Source organism: Pleurodeles waltl, chromosome 5, assembly GCF_031143425.1.
Source record: "Pleurodeles waltl isolate 20211129_DDA chromosome 5, aPleWal1.hap1.20221129, whole genome shotgun sequence".
Lineage (NCBI taxonomy): Eukaryota > Metazoa > Chordata > Amphibia > Caudata > Salamandridae > Pleurodeles > Pleurodeles waltl.
In genome coordinates, this window is record NC_090444.1 from 55,024,940 (window position 1) to 55,043,085 (window position 18,146).

Sequence of the window (18,146 nt, forward strand, 5' to 3'; positions counted from 1 at the left end):
GGTGATCCTATCCTATGTAGAGTATTCTACACAGCATAGCTTTCTGCTCAGGGAAATAGAGCCCCCTGCATAATCCCACTCTTCTGCCTGCGGAGAAGGCCCTTTCCCTACACCTGCATCAAATGTGAGGATGGTCCATCCCCCTTCCCATCATGGAAGGAGAGTTACTGCAGCTGTTGGCTGGAGTACATTTTCCAACCATTTCCAAGATTGGAAAGGGTCAGATTATAATTTACTTTTATGGATGTTTACACATTCTTAGCCAGGCATTGTAGATTTCACTGTTCTTGAAACTGCAGAGGTAAATCCATTCAAGCCAGTCTGGAATCTAGAAAGGTGTAAATGAATGTATTCCCTAAACCATAAACATTTTTGCATCTCAACCTTCCTTTGTAACCCAATATGTTCTTCACACAGAGGGACAGATTTACAAGGCCTTAGCACTACCGGAGCATCAATTTCACTGACGCATGGTGCTTTTCACTGTACCATATCTAGATGGAGGCGTTAAGCCACTTTTTGTAATGCCGTCTTCTAAACATGGGCCCCTTCAACACAATTTTCTGCGTCAGAGGGGCGTGCAATGGTGGTTGCTGTGGGTGTTCCACCCCAACACCCATTGCTTTTGACGCTGCCCCAGATTAACAAGAAGACATAAATCTGAGGCAACGCCAAATCTAACGCCACCCTATGGGTGGAATCAGCATGACACAAAAAGGAGGAATACTTTTAATCCTCCTCGTGTTTTGCTCTTTCTATGTGTGCTGCATTCTGCTGCACACATAGAAAGAGCAAAAGGCCATGAATGATTGTGTATGTGCAGGAAGGTGTACTTTCTTGCACATAAACAATCATTCCAATCATTCCAAAATGACACTTTGATACTTCTATGTGTGCTGCATTTTGCAGCACACATAGGGGGTCATTCCGACCCTGGCGGTCATGGACCGCCAGGGCCGGGGACGGAGGAAGCACCGCCAACAGGCTGGCGGTGCTTCAGGGGCAATTCTGACCGTGGCGGTAAAGCCGCGGTCAGAAAAGGGAAACCGGTGGTTTCCCGACGGTTTTCCCCTGCCACAGGGAATCCTCCACGGCGGCGCTGCAAGCAGCGCCGCCATGGGGATTCCGACCCCCTTCCCGCCAGCCTGTTCCTGGCGGTTTACACCGCCAGGAAGAGGCTGGCAGGAACGGGTGTCGTGGGGCCCCTGGGGGCCCCTGCAGTGCCCATGCCACTGACATGGGCACTGCAGGGGCCCCCTAACAGGGCCCCATAATGATTTTCAGTGTCTGCCTAGCAGACACTGAAAATCGCGACGGGTGCCACTGCACCCGTCGCACACCAGCAACTCCGCCGGCTCCATTCGGAGCCGGCTTCATCGTTGCTGGGGCTTTCCCGCTGGGCGGGCGGGCAGCCTTTTGGCGGTCGCCCGCCCGCCCAGCGGGAAAGTCAGAATGACAGCCGCGGTCATTTGACCGCAGTGCGGTCTTCTGGCGGTCTCCGCCCGGCGGGCGGCTGCCGCCACCCGGCGGGGTCGGAATGACCCCCATAGAAGTGAAAAATCACCAATGTAGATAGTTTATGTGCAGGAAGGAAAAAAAAAACAATCTATTCCCTCAATGCAGACACCTTTGCACTATGATGCAAGGATGCCTACATTGACGCAGGCAGCTTAATTCAGCACCGGCCTGGGGCAAACACAGGGGTGCTCCGTATTCCTGTAAATATGACGCATCCCTGCGTTTTAAAAGCGGTGCGGTGCAGCGCGGCACTGCTATTTTTGGCGCAGCAGCACGCTGCGCTGCTCCACTTTGTTGTAAATCTGGGCCATAGTGTTTATAAAATCTCTTGACACTCTTCAAATTGCTTTCCAAAATATCCAAAACAAGCTGAATGGGGAAATGCAGGATGATCTGAAGAGTTTGGGGTTGAATGTGGTAAATGCAGTGATGTTGATATTTCACAGTGAGCAGAATTAATGGGGATAGACTTTGTGTAAAGAGATTTAGGAGAGCTCATAATACCTGAGTCTTTGCTTTCATGGTCTTCCGACGTTTATCAACATGTCAGTGAAGAATTATACAGGTGAAGGGCCTGCACCAGTGCTCTTTCCCTGCTGAAACTGATGTTGAACCCTATAATTTTTTTCTTATATAATAACATTACAATAAATATGATTTTGTTTTTCTTTTGTTAACTTAATAGCCAATAGAAATAACCAACTAGTGCATACTGTTTAATTGTACAAAGACTTGATCCCTCTGCATGAGACCTGCCACAAGTGTTTTGCACCCACTAACCAATAACAAGCATCTGTGTCTGAAGGATGTTACACTGGGATTCCTTGTATGTGTAGTCAGTGCATGTATCATAGTGCACATATAGTGATTTGTGTCTCATGCACTGTGCTTGTATGTTTACAGATTCCTCCACACCAGCCTGAATCCACCCTCATATGAAGTTCAAACTCCTGGGACCAGAAGGATTGTGGTCCACGCTTTCACCGCGGAGACAGGAAACTCACCATGTTCAGTCTGGTTTTGTAGCAATGGCCTCTTTGGTATTGAGGGAAGCTCTTCATTGCTGACCTCTTTCACAGCTTCATTGCTTGGATCACCTAATTGATAATGCTTCATTTAGTGTCAAATATTATTAATTGGCTCATGGAATCAAAAATATGTGGCACACCTTCAAGGCTAATTATTCTCTTTTATGCAACCATCCCCTTGTCTATTAAAATCCATTCAGTTGTTATTCTAAATAATTCTTAACATCAAGAAAGTTTGACTTTTCTAGTGAATTTCCCATCCAGTAATCGATCAAGCCTCGATCTTGTTTTTCTCGGACTGTATTACTTAATTTAGGAGCTACGCCAATATGCAGGTGTTCACCCTGTAAAATAAAAGGATGATTGTTGTGATGCATCTCAAATAAAGTTAATTAAAGATTACAATATTTATTGTCCTTAGTTCCTGAAATTCATTACACTTTGATTCACTTTAAGTTCCATCTTCCTTAGTTTATGTAAAACATAACTTTTGTATGTATTGTAATCCTTAATTTCAATCTACCTTGGGCCTGCTGCAGTAAAGCATTCTTATCTATCCAGAGCCTGTGCTGTGTAAACATCAGGCTTCAAAACAGGAACCATTAAAGTGCAAAAGCACCACAAACCCCACCCATATTATCAGCACAAACACGCTAACACTGTGAAGCACAGCCAGCCAGCTGGCAGGAGAACTGATCTTTTGGAATTTCAAAAAATATTTAACTCTATGAACAACTCTTTGAGAAATTAGCAAGGATGATATTTACTGGCTCCCCAGCGGAGTGGTTGTGCCGATTACTCGGCTACCATTTTTTAGGGTCGAGCCTGGGTCGAATGCGAGTGCGCATGCGTTTCACTTGTGAGATGCTTTAGTAGTAAGAAAAGGGCTCAGAGCCCCGTCCATGTCACGTCATTGTCTTTTATTTGTTCGTGGGCCTGCCTCTTAAAATCTGCTTGCTTTCATTAGTTGAAGGCAGCATACGTCACGCCTTTTCCTGTGGTTATCCCTCCTCAAGCGGAGCGACCAAGTACTGAAAACATGCGAGGCTCGCTATTTTCCGTCCGGTTTGCGGACTACTTTGCAGCGCAATCTCGCTCAGCAGAAGTTGAGCGCTTTCCATGACATCGACCCTGTTACATAGTTAATTGCACTTTTGCCGACAGGTTTCACTACGAGTGAACTGTAGCAGCGCGATCGTGCTCTTTTTTTCCATTTAATGTGGCAAGAAAAGTCAGGTTGGGAGTTTACAACTGATAATAGCTCTAACTCGGAGAAATGCGAGACCCGTTGCATTGCAAATGCCTGTGATGACTTGAGATGTTTTCGTCTCACAGTCATATTGCTTTTTGAGGAAAATTAGAAGATTAAAATAAAAAAAATACAGCATGGAAATTAGCAACCAGTGATTTGCAAATGTGATTGAATTGGCAGCAGCGCGCAGTGTTTGATTTCATGTGCACGCGTCGTGTGATCTGCTTCTCCTACAAACGAAATTCTGGAATCCGCGCGGCCATCTGGAAAAACTTTGTTTTGTAGCGTTAATTATTAATTATGTTCACTAGTGAAGGGATTGAGATTGAGGGCTACTGTGGTGCAATAACTGTCATGAGTGTGTTCATCTTTTGTGGCACATTATTTTTTGTGGCTATGCAATCAGTGACACAGTAATGTGAATATTCTTTAGCGTTGTCATTAAGGGCATGTGTCTGACACTGAAATTTGTGATGAGCCAGTAATTGTGATGTAGAAATTATTTTGCACAATAGTTAAGAAAAAGACGAATTCAGTTGTGTGATAATTGTGATGGCCATTTTATCTGAAATATTATGTGTGATAGACATAGGCACTGTATTAATAAATGTTTTAGAAATGTCTTCTGGCACAATAATTGTAGTGGTCATGTTCTACTGCCCGCTTTACTTTGACAGCACATGTCACTACGAAATTAACTGTACTGAGTATATTTTTCTGAAGCATTAATTATAATGAACGTGTTTATAAAATACGTTTGTGATGGCATAATCAAGTGTAAAGGTAATTCTGACTGGCATATTTTATGGCTTCAATCTGTTCTATTACTGGCATATTTTAAGCTTGCACAGGTGTACAAGGGTATTCTCTTCAGTTTTTGGAAATCCTGATGTTCATATCTCGTAAGCACTGAATCTGAAAGGGAACTATGCCATGTCACTGTTGGCATTACTGTGTGGCACAATATTGCAAAAGACATCATATTATTGTTTATGGCCAGTAGTTCTACACAAATCATTATTGATGATGAAGATCATTTCTTTTGTTAGAGTGTTTTATATGTTTACTACTCCTAATGAGTGTTGTTTTCCTTTGTACATTAATACATACAGAAATCATGTAAGTGACACATTTTTAGTGTCGAGCGGGCAAGCGCTCTGGCCTGTTGTAATCTCTGTGGGCTTTTACCACGCCCATTCTTGCTATTCATTCTCTGTTGTGCTTATTTTAAATACTTCATTTTTATTGGCCCATTTTGTGAAATGTCCCTCCTTTGTGTGTCGAGTTCCCTCCCAGGCAAATTCACTTAGTGAACATTTTTGTTGGCCATCACAATACATCATGCTTCCTCCTGTTACAGTGTGTGATGGCCCCTCCCCCGGTTTAGCTTTTCCTTTCATCCCAGCCGTGATCCTTTTTAGTCATTCACGCAGGGAGCCAATAACTCTCGCACTCACGCTCATTGCAGCTGCGGCGCTTTGAATTGCCTTGCTTATGTCAACTGTTTTACTTTTCATTTTCAATTTATGTGTCAAGAAAAGTCCAGTTCGGAATGTACATGGCTAATAGCTCTAAGTCGAGCAAATGCTAGACCCATTGCATTGTAAATGCTTGTTATTTCTTCAAGCAGTTTCTTTTACCCAATACTCCGACCAGCAACATGGTGAAAGGACTGAATGTTTACCACCTGCTGTGGTTTGTTCACGGACTTCGAAAAAAAGGAAACTGCACATGATTGAGATGGCAGACTGTAATAACGCGCCACACACTAATGTAGTAGAACGAGGTTTATTGACAGACTCCTTGCACAGCACCTCATCTCCTGTCTGCCTCCTGCTCAGCTCTCTACCAACATTCTAAGTGCACTCCCGGGTGTTCCATTCTCCAACATTCTGTAGGAGAACCTTTGAACGCTCCACTATTACAAGGAAATGTGGTACATATAATTACACAAGGTTAAGTTTCCTAAAAGATAAGATTATAATGTTTGTATAATGATTACACTATATAACTTGAATAATATTCCTATGTGAGTTGTAACACTTCCCCCTTTCCACCAAAACATAATAGAGTCTGCATCTCAATTGTATATTACTACTGCATAATATAGGGCCATATGTAGGAAGCCGTTTGCATGGTGCAAACTGCGAAAATCGCAGTTTGCGCCATGCAAACAGCCTAACGCGATGCTCATTCACAAATTGCGAGTCGGTACCGACTCGCAATTTGTGAATGCGACTCGCAAATAGGAAGGGGTGTTCCCTTCCTATTTGCGACTTGCATCGCAATTCGCAGTTACCACCAGTGTCACACTGGTGGTAATTCATTTGCAAAAGGGAAAGGGTCCCCATGGGACCCCTTCCCCTTTGTGAATGTGGGCATAAAGGTTTTCTTCAGAGCAGGCAGTGGTCCAGTGGAGCACTGCCTACACTGAAAAAACGAAACCAAATGTTTTCGTAATTATTTTCATTTTGCAACTCCTTTTCCTTTAAGGAAAACGGGCTGCAAAATGAAAAAAAAAAAGCTTTATTTAAAAAGCAGTCACAGAAATGGAGGTATGCTGACTTCAGCAGGCCACCCATCCCTGTGAGTGCAGGGACTCGCTATGGGGTCGCAAAATGCGACCCACCTCATTAATACTAATGAGGCGGGTCTTTGTGACCCCATAGCGATTCGCAGAAGGTGTCTGAGACACCATTCTGCATCTGATTTTGCGACTTGCAAATTGCGAGTCACTCAGACTCGCAATTTGCAAGTCGCAAAATCGGATTTTGCTACATCTGGCCCATAGTCCTTGTGCCATGTTGGACGAATATTCCTCCTTGGGGGATCAGTTGGGCTTCTCCTCGTCGTAGTATCATTCAGTTCCTTGCTATTTCCCTGTTCAACCTCCAACTCGCTGCCTTGGTCTCGAGTTATGTGGTCCATACTCAATGTGCGACCGTCCTCCAGGGTCACAACATTCTTATGCACCTTCGCTATTCTCAAAGGTTTAGAGAATTTGCTGCCTTCCTTCCGAGTGGGTCCAGGGAGTTTTACTCTGACCCATTGCCCAATGACCCATTGTTTATTTCTTGTGCCCTATTTGTTGTCGTACCAGTCCCGGTACTCCCTCTGGTTCTTTCGTACTTTCGTTACAACCTCCTCTTGTCGTACCCAACAGGGTTCGCCACCTGTCAACCAATTAGGATTCAATTTAGTCCCTGGTAGCCTTCCTTTGAGCGAGAGGAACAGGGATATCCCTGTGACCAAATTGGGTGTGGTGTGATATGACCACAACATTTGCTTGAGCGCCACTTCACTAGATTCTCGTGACATAGTCGCTAACTGCAAACACTCCTTGATCATCCTGTTAACTCTTTCCACGAGGCCATTAGCTTTGGGGTTATACAATGCTGTCCTAAAGTGCTGGACCCCACTTTTCCTCAAGAACTCATCCATGCCCCCTGATGTGAATTGTACGCCATTGTCTGTAACAATGGTACTTGGGATCCCTTCTCTGGTGAATGCCTCCTTCAAGAAATCCATGACATCTTGTGTTGTCACATTATGCACGATTTTAGTCATCACCCAATGTGAGTGATAATCGACTAAGACTTGCTCCTGTTGAAATTTGTCGTGGGTAGGTACTCCAGCAGCTAGCAAAACCTGCAGTTCTGAAGGTGATCCAGATGCCAAGACATGATTAGCTTCTTGCTTCGCATTCTGCTTTCTCTCTGGAACAGGTGTGATGGACATTGAAGCCCTAGTCTGTTTCTTGCAAACCTGGATGGTCCCAGTCTCTTCCTGAGACTGACGTTCAGCTCTGGCCAACACAGCTGATGTATGCATGCCATGTAGGATTCTGGTCCTAATATTAAACCAGGGGCAATTATATCATGACCCTAGAAACATTTAGGATCTTGCTTCTCTTCCTCCTACATTGATTATGGCTAACTTGACATTGATCTCCAACTCAACTCGGTCAATCGAGTAATCCATGCCACCTCCATTCTCTACCAAGCCTGTGCCATTGCCACAGAGAGAATATTCCTCATGTTTGAAATCCTTATTCCCATTGTAAAGCATAGACCTACATATTCAAGAGTGTAGGAATCTTCCTTACATTGATAGTGGCTTCTAACCCAATGCTATTTGGATGCTTGTCCTTAAGAGTATTTGAGTCCCTTTCCCAAGAGCCCATTGCAACTAAGTTCACAAAATACTGACTACAATGGGTGCAGCTGGTACAAGGTCTTTCATCTGACAGTCTCTTTTGTAGGGCCCTTCCTTGTGACACCTAAACAAGTCATCACCCTTAGTTTGGATGGATCTTCCTATCCTCCCTTATCCTTGTGTTCCTCTTGTGTTCCTGACTTGGAACCCAAATCCCTTTTTGCCTTTGACCTCTGTTGGACCTTTGGGAATTGCAATGACCCTTCCTTCTACTATGGAACCAGTCTATTAATAGTTCCACTCTCGCTGTTGGCTTAGAACCATGCTGCTCCAGCCCTTTGTTAACCCTGTCAGATAACCAATTATCAGCTAACAACAGAAAGTTCTCTAAATCTTTTTCTCTCAAAACAGACAGCTATTTCTCACAGGGGATAGAGCATTCCTTTTTGGGGCATCGTATAACAATAAACTGGTTTAGAGTTTGGAAATGTTTGGCCTCCATCCACCTCATCCACTCACTTCAACCACACAGCACACCATGATTCAAAGTGACCAACAGAACACCATCCACTCATTTGCTTACTTTGAATCTCTGATATACTGTGCTAAATTGTGCCAAACCATCTGAAGAGAACGTCCTTTTTTGCTCAAGGATCATCTGATCAACCATAGGACTGACATTTCTTCTATAAGCAGACAATTCATTAACGTGACCATAACCACATCCTTAAAAACCTAAAGTCTAGACATTATCTCAAAACTCACAAACCATTTCAAACTATACTTGTACACAAGCTGTTTTAAAATCTTGGCAGGTACACCTGCACAGGTGGAATTGAAATTGCTTTTCTCAGATGTATCTGTCTCTGCTGCTATATTGAACTCTTCCTTTTCTAAGGCTATTCTCTTTCTCTCCATCGCCCTCTCTCTCGTTCTTATTTCCCTTTTCTTCCTTTCCCATGTTTGTTTTTCTCTGGTCCTCCCCTCCTATCACTTCCACTACCTTTTCTCTTGTTTGCTGTTAGTTTATTTCCAGTCTTTCCTCTCAAACATGCTAGCCTTCTCTTCTTCATCAACAATAGCACTTTAGGGCACCAACGGCAGGATAAGGGCCTTAGCCAGACTTAACCCACACAGGGGAACCACTATTGAAGTTGGTGACTGTCTTACCCTTGAAATTGGAAAGGGCTTATGGGAGATCTCAAAGAACACATAGAAGGAAAATGTCAAGGGTGTCTGGAGAAATCCTGTGCTAAATATCTAAGAAGAGCCTAACACCACAGTACTTCCACCATAGGTTCCTAAGAGGGTAACCTTTCAAGAGTCTAATAAAGTTTCTTGCCTACCACCCAGTTTCTCTAACTCGTCTTTTAAAAACTTACAAGTACTTCTCTAACTTTTTGGGCTTCTCTCCCAACAAGATATGTTAATTGATATATGGACAACGTGTTGAGATCTGCTTCCCTCATCCTTGTATCTTCCAGTTTAATGTGTAGGTAATTAAATGTTTAGCTGAACTTACTGTTCTCCTCAAAATGTTTGTAACTGGAACATATAGATCTCAAACTGCTTGCCACTAATTGTCTGAACCTGTGTGGGGCTGCATGGCAGTTGAAGGGTACAGTGCCCCAGCCTCGTTGGTTGAGGCGATTTGCCACTAATATCCTACCTGTTCTGACGATTGGGTCATGTACAACTATTTCCACACTTGACTCAGGGAAGAGAGAATTAGCAGTTGCAGGCTTCTCAGGGAGATAGTTTGGAAGGCAAAAGCTCAGAACTGATCACATAACTAATTAAACAATAACATCTAAAACAAAAGTTCTTTAATCGCAAAGCAGACATAAATACTACACAAAGTGGTGTCTATTGGGCAGCTGCAGCCTCTGTGACAAACAAGTCTTCTTGCTTTAATTGTTAGTTCATTGACAGTGGCAGCATTAGGCTTCTGAGCCCATGGTAGACAGTGCGGCAACAGGCAGGCCCTTGATGTGGTAGAGAGAATGGAGACCCCTTCCAGGTGCTGGTCAATCCTGGCCTCACTTTGTGGCAAAGATAGCCTTTTCTGGGTGTTCATCCGGGCTTCTTCTCCTGGACAGTCCCTTCTCCTGCAGGGCCAGGCAGACTTCTTCCCTCCCTTGGCAGGCAAGTAGGCTTCTTGGTACTTAAGGCAAACCCAAAGCTCCACCAACAAAAACTGAAGACTTCAAGAAATGTCCCTCCGATCTGGAGCACTGGCTATCCAGCAGACACCAGACCTGGTTGAACAGCAGCTTTTTGACTACTCTGAGTACTCAAGTACTTTTAGTGCAAAGAATTTAAATCCAGACAGCACCCTGGGTTTCAGATACAATTAAAAGCTAAAAAAAGAAATGTTGCAAGCAAGAGAAAGTCAGGAAGTAAGATGATAAAATAGCAGAACAATAGAAATATAAGGTGCTGATTAGAAAATATAAACATACTATTACAGATGTAAATTATTTACATTAAAAAAAGACATGGTACAAAAACCCCACTGAAGAGCTTTTTTTCAGTGGTGAACCATTAGACTAACTCTCGCTATAAAGGTTTTACTCAGGTTTTTTTCTGTCAAATTAACTAGCTTCTTCCAAATCAAAATCAGTACATTCTATTGTTATATGGTTCCTACTATGATAATAGGACTGCACACATTAGGACAGCAGAACTTCGTAATGTGGGTACAAAGTCCTTCACATCAATAGTAACTGTTGGCCCAATTCCTGGCTAGGTCACAGTCCCTCATCTGGACTTCCAAATAATAGGGATGGAAAGAGATTATGGAGACCTCAACATTACTCTTATACTCCCCAGGGAAGGCGAGAAACAAAGGAGATACAAGATAAGTTTTCAATACATTATTGAAACAATCGCAATCTAGAATATAACAAGTGTGCAGCAATAATTACTCAGATCAAACAAGTCAGAGTAATCAGCATTATAAGCAACCATGATGAACGTAGTTCTAGAGGCTCCTATCTAATCCTAAAACTATGCTGATAGCATAGTGTATGTACCCTTCTGCCTGGCCCAATCTTAGGGATTAGCCACAGCCCCAAATTTAAAGGCTATGTCCGGAGTCAGCCTGCAGCATAGATGGCAATCCTTACTGGGCTGATAGATTAGCACCAGCAGAGCTGCATGTCGAACACAGCATTTGTCCCAGGGTGGTCGTGGCTGGCATGCCTTCTGCCCCTTCCCGGTCAGTGCATCATTTATATAATAAACTCAGGCTGTGTTGGAAGCACAGCGCTGATGCAATGTTGTGTCTAAATGTTAGAAGCTATCTCTTGAACAAGCAACACAAACCATGATATAATGTACAGTATTCTTACCCTTGGACAGAAAGTACTAATTATATACCTTGCAAGGGCTAAGCAAGCAGCTCATTATGTATATTTCTAAAATAAAAGCAAGCTAATACAAGTGTGTGAACGGTTCTTGCTAGAAAGGCCATACTTATGTAAATGTGAAATATAAAATAAAGCTAGAAAGAGCGGGACCAACTCGGGTCCAAGAGGTCCTTATTACACTGGATTCATTGAAGCAGGTCAGGTTATAGATGCTTCTCATCCTAATGCAGAAAGTTAAAAAAATGTATGCCCCTAATGGAAGTACAAATCACACACTTCATTTTGATGAGTAAATTGGGTTCTTCTTCGGACCCTTGTTTGCTGCACATTATACTGAGAGTTCCTGAGCTTACCTCTAAATATCTCATGTTGCTATTCAATATGATTATTGATTTGACCATATTTAGTAGTGTCAGGATGGATACCTCTCATTAAGAAATCATCTGCTAGTCCTAGAGAATAAAAAATTAGTGGCCCATCCCATTGTGGATACATTTTAAAAAGGGCTTCAAACTCGGAGCTAGCATAAGTAATAGATACACATGGGTGATTTGACGATTCACAAATCGACTTTAGTAGTGGCCACAAAGTCTGCCCTGGTAACAACAACCAATGAGATCAGAAATAGTGTAGGTAGAGGTGGTTCAGCTATACCTATATTATTAGACCTTTTGGTCACATTTGATACCGTGAGCTACTCCGATCTAATGTCCCATCTCATCAAACCCTACAATTGCTGCAATCTTTTTTATCAAATAGGTCATAGATGGTGACTGGTAAACAATATTGTTCCAAACATTATTACCTGCTTTGTGAGGTGCCCCAACTTTTTATATTATGTCTCCACCCAAACAGTCTTGATTAGTTCTTTGGGCATATCTGTCTTCTCTTATGCTGATGACAACAGATATTGGTCACTATGGCCCTCATTCTGACCCTGGCGGTCCGGAACCGCCAGGGCCACGGGCAACGGAAGCACCGCCAACAGGCTGGCGGTGCTTCAGTGCCCATTCTGATCGCGGCGGTAAAGCCGCGGTCAGAAAAGGGGATCCGGCGGTTTCCCGCCGGATTTCCCCTGGGCCGGAGGATCCTCCATCGCCGCCATGGGGATTCCGACCCCCTTCCCGCCATCCTGTTCCTGGCGGTAAAACCCGACAGGAACAGGATGGCGGGAACGGGTGTTGTGGGGCCTCTGGGGGCCCCTGCACTGCCCATGCCACTGGCATGGGCAGTGCAGGGGCCACCTAACAGGGCCCCTGCAGGATTTTCACTGTCTGCTATGCAGACAGTGAATATCGCGACGGGTGCTACTGCACCCGTCGCACCCCTGCAACTCCGCCGGCTCCATTCGGAGCCGGCTTCATTGTTGCAGGGGCTTTCCCGCTGGGCCGGCGGGCGATCTTTAGGCGGTCGCCCGCCGGCCCAGCGGGAAAGTCGAAATGACCCCCGCGGTCTTGTGACCGCGGTGCGGTCTTTTGGCGGTTTCCGCCCGGCGGGCGCCGCCCACCGGGCTCAGAATGAGGGCCTATATGTGATGACAACCAGAGGCTATATTGATTTTTCAAAAATTAAACAGTAAGTGTTATTGTTTGGATGAATGACAACTGTTGTAGTTGAACACACAGAAAACAGAAGTTCTTGTTTTTGGAAACCAAGGAAATACCTGTTCTGCTCCATGGTGACCAATGGAGTTAGGTAATCTTGCTGTTCCACTCAAATCAGCTAGAAACCAGGGTACAGTCTATGATGAGTTGCTTGCTTTCAACACATAATATCTGTTATTTTGTAATGTTCTCTGATTTTAAAAATACTAAAAAACATCTTTCAATACATTTCGTGACTTCTCATAAGGCAATGGTATCCTGAAGAAGGTGACATGGAAATACTCATGTCACACTGAAAACATATCAACAATGCACACTTCACCATGTGTAAATTGTACCAATTGAGTCATGGAGGTAGTACTAATGTTGCTCAGATATACTCCATATTTGGCATGGAAATGTATACTGTAAACAAAATGTGCAAATTGTCAGGGAGATATGTCTCTAAAATCCACAACACAATGAATTGCATAAACCAGTCTACACTGGTTCAGGGACCCCCAGTTCCTCTTCTGGTGTGAAACTGGACAAAGGACACCCTAGGGGTGGTGCTCAGAGCTCCTCCAGAGTGTCCCTCTTTTTTGCCATCTTGGATTCAAGGTCGGCAGGGAACTCTGGGAGCATCTGAGTGGCCAGTGCAGGCAGGTGATGTCAGAGCCCCATACTCATAGGTGGTCACCCGGCTAGGTGACCAATCCCCCTTTCAGGGCTATTTAGGGTCTCTCTCTTGGGTGGTTCCTCAGATTTGTTTTGCAAGACTCTAACAGGATTCCTCTGCACCCTCCACTTTGACTTCTGACTGAAGAAACTGCATCTGGATGCTCCAGAACCCGACAAGCTGCAACAAAGAAGCAAGGTGCTGCCTGCAACATTGTATCCATGGCTCCTTCCAGCAACTGCAACATTTTCCCGGTTGTGTATCCTCTGAGGACAGTCTGGGGGTCATTCTGACCCCCGCAGGCGGCGGTCGCCGCCCGCGTGGAGGGAGCCGCCATATGGCCGCTCCGCGGTCGAAAGACCGCGGAGGCCATTCTGGCTTTCTCGCTGGGCTGGCGGGCGACCGCCAGAAGGCCGCCCGCCAGCCCAGCGGGAAACCCCTCCCCACGAGGAAGCCGGCTCCGAATGGAGCCGGCGGAGTGGGTATGTGCGACGGGTGCAGTGGCACCCGTCGCGTATTTCAGTGTCTGCATAGCAGACACTGAAATACAAAGTGGGGCCCTCTTACGGGGGCCCCTGCAGTGCCCATGCCATTGGCATGGGCACTGCAGGGGCCCCCAGGGGCCCCGCAACACCCCATACCGCCATCCTGTTCCTGGCAGGAGACCCGCCAGGAACAGGATGGCGGAATGTGCGGTCAGAATCCCCATGGCGGCGCAGCGCGCTGCGCCGCCATGGAGGATTCTCATGGGCAGCGGAAAACCGTCGAGAGACCGCCGGTTTTCCTCTTCTGACCGCGGCCGAACCGCCGCGGTCAGAATGCCCTGCGGGGCACCGCCAGCCTGTTGGTGGTGCTCCCGCCAACCCTGGCCCCGGCGGTCATTGACCGCCGGGGTCAGAATCACACCCTCTGTCTTCAGCCTGCACAAGAAAGAAGAAGGAATCTTCCTTGGAGTGAAGGAGTCACTCCTCTGCATCTGCAGGCACCAACTGCAAAGACAACCGGCTGTGTGGATCCCTTCTCCTGCTGAGCTGCATGGATCCTGCAAAACAGGTGGTAGACTGAAGTGGTCCCGACTGTCCTCTCTTCCGCTGTCCAACTTGCGTAGAGGTAAGCCCTTGTCTGCCCATGCAGGGCAGTACCATCAATCACAGTGTCATTTGCAGCTGCCAAGGCATGTTGGCATCTTTTACAAGGGATCTTCAGGCATCTTGAAGCTCCAGCCCCCATCACTCCATGCTGTGACGCACAGCTCCCTGAGTGGTTCTCCAACGGAATGGGACCCCTTTTCGTACTGCTGTGTAGGCTCCCTCTTCAACTGTCATCTCCTCATCCTGTGGGACTCCTTTGGGGGCTGCCTGTGCTTCTGTGGGCCCTCTGTGTTGCTGAGAGCCCCCTTTGGCTCCCCCTCCTGGGTAGATTCCACCTGGTCCTTCCTGGTCCCCGACAGCTCCACTTGCAGCCAACTGCTAGTTTTGCGTGTGCCAAAGCTTGTTGGTGGAATCCAAAGAGGCAAACCAGACTGCAATCCTCCTTCTGGCATGGGACATCACCTGCATCCTCCAGGAACTCAACTTTGTCTTCCTGGTTGCAGTGCTGACTTTCCTTCATCACTGTCGACTCCTCTCTTGCACCTTCAGTCTGGTGGGTAGGGGCTCCTACCCTTCCTGGACTCTGCTGTGCTTGCTGGATTTGGCCTCCTTCTTCCACAGGTCGTCTTGTCCAGGAATTCTCTGTTGGTGTCTTGCAGTCTCTTCTGGGCTCTTCTGGGCTTTGCATTCGTCTTCTTTTCTTCCAAGTAGGTGTTCTGGGGAAATTACAGTGATTTACCCCTGCTTTCCTAGTCATTGGTGGGTGTTGTGGTACTTACCTTTGGGCTTTCCTAGTACTCCCAGGACCCCTGTACACACTCAGCTTACCAAGGTAGGGGACCGACTCTCGCATTTCAGTTTTTTAGTATATGGTCTGTGCTCCCCCAGGTCCATTATCTTCTATTGTGATTTTCACTAATTGCACTGTTTTCTAACTGTTTTTATGACTATTTCTGCATACTAGTGTATATAACCTGTGTATTACTTACCTCTTACCTTTATTTTTGTAACACTCTGTGTTTTCTTTAATGTGTGTAAGTACTGTGTGTGACTACAGTGGTATTGTATGAGCTTTGCGTGTCTCCTAAATAAGCCATGGCTGCTCATCCACAGCTACCTCTAGAGAGTCTTGCTTCGAGACACTGACTACACTACACTAATAAGGGATACATGGACCTGGTATAACATGTAAGTACCTTGGGTACCCACCACACACCAGCGTCCTACAACTGACTACACGCAGCTTGTCCTCTTACTGTCAACAGACCCTATCAAGACGAAGAGCAACATCCACAACTATTTGAACAGTATATCCACCTGAATGAAGGACAACTTCCTGAAGCTCAGCACGGATAAAACAGAGGTTCTGATCGTTAGCAGACACACTACTCTCTGGAATGACTCCTGGTGACCAGCGGAGCTCGGACCCGCCGTCACACCAAAGGATCACACCTGCGACCTCAGCATCATTCTCAACAGCAAACTCTCCATGAAATACCAGGGCAATGCTGTTTCCTCACCCTGATTCTACATGTTCTGCACGCTCCTTAAGTGGCTCCCTATCAGCATGAGAAAGACAGTGACGCAGGCCTTCACCACCGACTGGACTACAGCAATGCACTCTATGCAGGCACCACCACTGAAGTCATGCAAAGACTCCAAACAATCCAGAACGCAGCTGCAAGACTGATCCTCAACCTTCCAGAGAGAGACCACATCACCCAGCACATGGAGGATCTACAATGGCTCCCAATCCAGACAAGAGGCCTCTTCAAGCTCCTGGCCCATGCCTAGAAAGCGCTCCATAACCAATGAACCACCTACGTGAGCCACTGCCTTCACCTCCACCAACTGAACAGGAACCTTGGCTCGGCACACCTCACCCTCGCAAAGCTACCATTTCTACAACGCTCCTTCTCCCACTTTGCTGCCAAAGCCTGGAATGCCCTCTCCGTCCTCTAGTTCAGAAAGGGACTAGAAACCTGGATTTTTAAACTAAAACCTGCATCAAGCACCTGGATATCCACTCAGGTGACAAGCCATGCTATACAAATAATACCTGATGGAGTGATTGGTGTAAATTACTTGCAAATGTACGTTACCTGTGTAAATAGCCAGTACCAATATACCAGTACCGATATTTTACAATTAGTGTATTTTATAACAGGAATTTCCCCAGTGTGCCAGTATTTAGTCTCACACCAGTCCATCTTGGTAAGAATTGTCACAAGTATCCCGGCTAAAGTATTTTGCCCTGGGTATCTACAAGGCAAAACATACCTTCGGTATGCCAGGGCAGTGACAAACTTGTAAGTATCACATCACATTCTTGCTCACACTCAAATTTACTCATTATTCAAAGTGTTTATTTCGTAAAACTCATTCTTTAAAAACACGTCCTTCATAGAATAATGATCTTAAAAATAAAAGCAGTCACACTGCTATAATATTTACATTGACTGGGGACATTGTTACATAGAACAACAAATCTTTGGCAGCTTTACAGTTAGTAGTACAAGAATTTAAAGTGCAAGTGTTTCTTTAGAACATTTAAAATAAACTGTAGGAAGTTGGCTTTGTATGCACTATTTCAAAGTAAGGAATAGTATGCACAGAGTCCAAGGGTTCCCCTTGGAGGTAAGATAGTGGCAAAAAGAGATAATACTAATGCTCTATTTTGTGGTAGTGTGGTGGAGCAGTAGGCTTATCAAAGGAGTAGTGTTAAGCATATGTTGTACACACACAAGCAATAAATGAGGAACACACACTCAGAGACAATTCCAGGCCAATAGGTTATTGTATAGAAAAATATCTTTTCTTATTTTATTTTAAGAACCACAGGTTCAAATTTTACATGTAATACTTCAAATGAAAGGTATTGCAGGTAAGTACTTTGGGAACTTTGAATAATCACAATAGCATATATACCTTTCAAATAAATCAAATATAGCTATTTTAAAACTAGACAGTGCAATTTTCAACAGTTCCTGAGGGAGGTAAGTATTTGTTAGTTTTTGTAGGTAAGTAAACCACCTACGGGGTTCAAGTTTGGGTCCAAGGTAGCCCACCGTTGGGGGTTCAGAGCAACCCCACAGTTACCACACCAGCAGCTCAGGGCCGGTCAGGTGCAGAGTTCAAAGTGGTGCCCAAAACGCATAGGCTTCAATGGAAAAGGGGGTGCCCCGGTTCCAGTCTGCCAGCAGGTAAGTACCCGCGTCTTCGGAGGGAAGACCAGGGGGGTTTTGTAGGGCACCGGGGGGGACACAAGTTAGCACAGAAAGTACACCCTCAGCAGCACGGGGTCGGCCGGGTGCAGTGTGCAAACACGCGTCGGGTTTGTTGTTGAAATCGATGGGAGACCAAGGGGTCTCTTCAGCGATCCAGGCAGGCAAGGGGGGGGGGCTCCTCAGGGTAGCCACCACCTGGGCAAGGGAGAGGGCCTCCTGGGTGTCACTCCAGCACTGGAGTT

General features: G+C 45.5%; 1 protein-coding gene across 1 annotated transcript in view; it reads left to right on the forward strand.

The window, feature by feature from the left end:
• The window catches only part of LOC138295329 (WAP four-disulfide core domain protein 5-like), a 110,211-nt gene extending 107,260 nt beyond the window's left edge, over nt 1-2,951 (forward strand). Inside the window, exon 5 of the mRNA XM_069233553.1 lies at nt 2,422-2,951. Coding sequence (XP_069089654.1) covers nt 2,422-2,441 — 20 coding nt within the window. The 3' untranslated portion in view covers nt 2,442-2,951. The remainder of the gene's footprint in view (nt 1-2,421) is intronic.
• Nucleotides 2,952-18,146: the final 15,195 nt, after the last annotated feature.